At 48.2% G+C, this 5593-nt stretch overlaps 1 protein-coding gene across 1 annotated transcript in view; it reads left to right on the top strand.

Annotated features, from left to right (window-relative positions):
• Positions 1-5593, top strand: part of SARC_03446 (hypothetical protein) — a gene marked incomplete at both ends in the record, with an annotated part of 10272 nt that overhangs the window by 556 nt on the left and 4123 nt on the right. Inside the window, one exon of the mRNA XM_014302749.1 lies at positions 614-5590. Within this exon, the coding sequence (XP_014158224.1) occupies positions 614-5590 (4977 nt within the window). The remainder of the gene's footprint in view (positions 1-613; positions 5591-5593) is intronic.

The following is a 5593-nucleotide window of genomic DNA, read 5'->3' as shown; positions in this document are numbered from 1 at the left end:
TATATATATATATACACACACATATATATATATATATATATATATATATATATATATATATATATATATATATATATATATATATATATATATATATGTGCGAGTGCGTGTGCGTGTGTGTTTTGCGTGTTTGAGTGCGTGTGTGAGTGCGTGTAGCTAAATCTACCGCAGTTTTGGCTGATACGCACGTATGGCCTACGTGTTGGTGGTGAGAAAATAGAAAAATAAACAGAGAGAAGAAAACAATCACGTAATTTTTCTAGTTGGATTTTTGCCATTACATTGCTGGATATCGGCGATTGGTATCTGCCATCGGTCATTTTCAGTTTATTTCACATTTGGTAACGATCTCAATTGAACGAATCCCGCACTTTCATTCACGATCAGCCTTCAAAAATACTTCGTGATGGGCTTGATACCAGAATGCACATTGTGATACATACGATAGTAACTTGTTTTTAAAATCAACATTATGTTTCTTGTTCTGGATGTGTCTTTACCACATCGGTTACATAAGTGCTCAGTTTTACATTTTTGATAATATAATATCATTCATGTGTGGGGTGAGATGCATTTCCTTACTAAATTCTGTGTTCTCACGAACCCTTCACAGGCAACAATCTGATCATCAGTGCACGGATTGACAACAACCCTAGAACACCTGGAGGTGTCCGTGTTTCAGATGTAGAAAATATAAATACTACCGCCACCCCGGCCCCTAGTGCCTCGGTCTCGCCTCTATTATACCCTGGTGACAGTCCTAGTGCTACACCTTCAGTAGCACTTTCACCATCGCCGAGTATCACTCCATCGAATTCTCAAATACTGGGAATGATCAATGGCACAGTTATCGATCTCGGCAACGAGGTGGGAGTGCCAGACATTGTTGTTATTTTGGTGAATACGGCAACCAATGAAGCCGTCTCCACGGCTACTACGGACGCCAATGGCGGTTACTCATTCCTTGATCTACCTCTCGGGGAGTACAATGTAATCGCTCCCTCCGAAGTGATCACATTGCCCATAGTGGATGGCCCTCCTGATAGCGACGATAAGCTCTTTGAACATGCTGTCGTCCTTAACATTCAAGATCCAACCGAAGTTGGTGTGGATTTCAAGTACCTCAAAGAAGCCACTATTATAGGAACTGTCACGCTACGCAATGGGAAAAATGAGCCACTATTTGGCGTGCAAGTAGGAGCTATATGCTTAGACGATAGTTCGATCACTTTACCCCTAGCTTACACTGATGACAACGGGATGTACTCGTTCGTGCAAGTACCTGATTGCACTTGGGAGATAATTGTTCCACCGGATTTTAATGGTCACCCTATCGTTTCCGATGATCCGAGTGGGTCAGGGGAGAAGAAAGAAGTTACTATCTCGCCAACTGTCCGTATCGGCGTTGCAGATTTCGAATACATTCCCTATGCAACTATTTCTGGGTTTGTGTTCAACATCGATGGTAACGTCCCCGTGTCAGATGTGAAAATAAAGTTGACCTGTGATGGACTTAGCACAGAGAGAACCACTAGCGATACAGGTTACTACGAGTTCAACGCTCTGGAGGATTGTGAATTTACAGTTCTCGCGCCACTTACAGCCTTCACGGATACTTTTGAGGGCACCTTTGTTGGCGGTAGCGGGCCTGGTGATGACGGCGATGAGTCCTATGTGGTAGTTGTTGATACGGACAATCGTGGAAAGGCCAATGTAAACTACTTTTACCAATCTGCAACTAAAGGATCTTTGTCTGGTACTCTCAGAGACTACGTTACGAAAGATCCAATCCCCGCAGGAGAGGTCGTTGAGGTTGCATGCATCGATGGTCCTAACCGCGAAGTATCGCAAACCACAACGAACGATGATGGTTTCTACAAGTTCTCTGGCCTCGACTTCTGCACATATTCTGTGAATGCTCCTCAGCAAACTGTCGATGGGCGAGATATTTTCGAGGGACCCGTTGATGGAGTAGATCCAGAACATACTACCACTGTGCTTCTAAGTGAAGGTGCACCCGACGAGACTGATATTGACTTTGAGTACTCTAGCACCGGAAGTATTGCGGGAAATCTGTTCGAGGACACCCCTCCTACAGGTGTACCCGGGGAACAAGTCACCGCCGTGTGCCTCGGAAACTCAGAGTTGGCATACACCGCTACTACCTGTGCTGTCGGAGATGCAGCTTGTGGCGTGCCCGGTTCCTATCGGTTCACCAACCTCCCGCTGTGCACATATACAGTCACAGTACCGACAACGGTCAATGACAAGCAGATTCACACGGGACAAGACACTGACGATACGTTGAACGCGGTGGATATTCCTCTGACCACGGCGGACCAGGTCGTGGAGGATGTTGATTTCTACTATGGTAGCCCGGTTGTACCGGCTACCATCGATGGAACTGTGACTCTACTTCCTACAGGTGAGCCAATCGCCGGCGTCGAGGTTACTGCCACTTGCTTATCTGATCCTGGTATCACACTGGCGCCAGTAAGTACGGATGCGAATGGTTATTATTCGTTCAGTGATGTGCCCAATTGTGCTTGGACTATCAGTGTGCCGGACGAGGTGAATAGTGTACCTGTTACCCCCCCAACGGACTCCCCTGCAGTGATCGATTCAGAAAACAGAGTGGCGATGGTCGATTTCGATTACAAGCCCATCGGAGCCATCTCCGGTCACACACTGGATGATTTTGATGATTCGCCTATCTCTGGCATGCTTGTGACGCTAGTGTGTTCTGAGGATGGTTCAATGCAAACTCAGACCACAGGGGAAGCAGGTGATTACTCCTTTGAAAATCTTAAGTTCTGCACCTACATGGTTTCTGTTCTATCTTCTTCCGTCGATGTGGGTCCTATTGTCAGTGGTTATGGCGATTTGGAACCTCTCTATGAAAGCTCGGTATCAATTGACGACGGCAATAGAGTGGTGGAAGGCGTTGATTTCAAGTACTTGGCACAAGGTACTATCGCAGGTACTCTGCGCGATTACATTACGCAAGCTGGTATTGGTAGTCAGACGGTGACCGTATTATGCGCGAGTACTGGAGCCACAAGGGAAACCACAACCAACGGTGCAGGCGAGTACCGCTTCGAAAATCTCGCATTCTGTGATTATACCGTCACAGTCCCTGATGGAATTGCTAGCGTGGGTCCTATCTACGAGGGCTATGGTGTTTCAGTACCCATCAATGAAGCCATTGTGTCGATTGGTCTATCAGAGCCAGCTGTAGGCGACGTAGACTTCGAATACACTACGTTAGGAAGTGTATCCGGTGCCATCTATGTGGACGCGGCGGATGCTGAGAATGGATTCTTCGGCGCCCCAGTTCAACTTACTTGTACAGACCGACCTGATTTGACGCCCTTTACTGAAACGACGGACGATCAAGGAAGGTACTCTTTCACGGACATTCCAATCTGTGCGTACGAGATCGAAGTACCTCTGATCGTGGATAGTAAACCTATCGCTAGTGGATACGATGCAGATGACAGTCTTCAACTGGCAACTGTGACACTTACCATCGCAGAGCCCAATGTGGTGGACGTCAACTTCTTGTACTTGCTGCCAATATCACCATCTGCAACGGTAAGTCCTAGTCCTTCAACTTCGAGGTTCATTCCTGGCACTATCACCGGCACAGTTGAACTCGAAGGCACGGATATTGGGGTACCGGGCATCACTGTGACCGCGACATGCACTGACGGTACGGTGTACAATGAAACCACTGACGGTGATGGATCGTTTTCGTTTGAAGATATGCCCGATTGTCAGTACACCATTATTGTACCACCTACCGATCCCAATGGTTGGCCTGTGGTGAGCACCGGTGAGACTGAGGTTGAGATCAGCCCAGAGAACCGTACAGAAGAGGTGGAGTTCGAGTACACACCACTGGGATCTATTGCCGGAGCTACGCTGAGTGACTTCGATAAGACCACTCCTATTGCGGACTTAATTGTTGAGTTGTCCTGCGATGGGGCTGTAGTCCAGACACAGACCACTGGCTCACTTGGAGAGTACAGTTTCACCGAGCTGCCTCCTTGCCTTTACACGGTCACAGTTCCCACTTCTGCAACTGACGGAGGGGATCTCGTGTCAGGTCCCAGCGACCCAGCCGAAGTCCACCAGGAGGCGATACAGGGCAATGATGTCACCGAGTTGAACTTCTACTACTTACCCAAAGGCACAATCGCTGGAACATTGAGCCACCATGTGACGGAGGTTCCACTCACGGGCGAGAATGTGACGATTGCGTGTCTGGATAATCCTGCAGTCACTATTACGAATACTACTGACGCCAGCGGCAACTACGAATTCACGAACTTGGTCTTCTGCACGTACAGTGTGGTAGCACCAGAATCTACACCGGCCGGTCCAATCTTCTCCGGTCCAGACGATTTTAGCGGGGACGACGGATTAGAGTACGCCACTGTTGTGATTCTCAATCCGCAGAGCCCTGAGGAAGGTGATGTCGACTTCACATATGCAGAAGTTGGCAGCGTGTCAGGAACTATATACGAGGACTTTATTGGAGAAGGTAATGGAGTTGGTGAGGTCTTGGTGACGTTAGAGTGTACTGGTGCCAATACTTTCGAGCTAACTGTTCTGACCGACGGGGCTGGCGAGTATGCGTTCGCCGAGATCCCTATCTGCGACTACATCATAACTGTGCCTCAAGTGGTTAACTCCACTTCGGGGGTCATACCTCTCTATTCCGGTTATGACACTGATACCTCTTTGGACACAGCCAAAATAGAGGTCAGTAGTGAGGCCCCGAACATCATCGAAGTGAATTTTATTTACAAGATGTTGCCCAGCACGACTGCTTCTCCTAGCCCTAGCACGTCGCCGATCGTTCCTGCTGTAATTTCTGGAACTGTATCTGGACTAGAAGACGGCGCGGGTATCCCAGGCGTCCCTGTGACTGCGGCATGCACTACTGACGGGAATATCGTGTACACAACCACCACGATTGCCGATGGGTCGTACGCTTTCTCCGAAGGAGTAGCGGACTGCACATACGCCGTGTCGGTGCCAGAAAACTTCGACGGCGAGCCCATCAAGGGCCCCAGCAGCGAGACCGTGAGCATCACACCCACTGAACGAACAGCAGAGGCAGACTTTACGTATCTCCCACTTGGAACTATTTCGGGACTCACTCTAAATGATTTCGACCAGTCACCTTTGCCCAATGTTACAGTGATGCTGACTTGCGCTGCTGTTATGGTACCTACTACTACCGATGGCTCGGGCTTCTATTTATTTGAGAATCTTGAGGACTGTATTTACACAGTGACCGTCCCTCCCTCGGTCCTGACTGCCGATTTCGATGGAATTATCGTAGACGGTCCCGTTGATTCGGACTCACAGAAAGAAATCCACAGCATCGAAATCAATAGTGATAATCTGAAGAAAGATAATGTGGACTTCAAGTACCTTCCACAGGGAACCATTTCTGGCAATCTTCAGGACTTCGTCAGCACTGTTGGCATCGTCAATCAGACTGTCACTTTGACGTGCACTGATCCCGAGACGTCCATGACGACCCAAACAGATGAAAATGGTAACTACGAGTTCCATGGTG

The sequence above is a fragment of the Sphaeroforma arctica genome (genome assembly GCF_001186125.1).
Source record: "Sphaeroforma arctica JP610 unplaced genomic scaffold supercont1.176, whole genome shotgun sequence".
NCBI lineage: Eukaryota > Ichthyosporea > Ichthyophonida > Sphaeroforma > Sphaeroforma arctica.
This window is presented reverse-complemented; position numbering and strand designations above follow the sequence as displayed.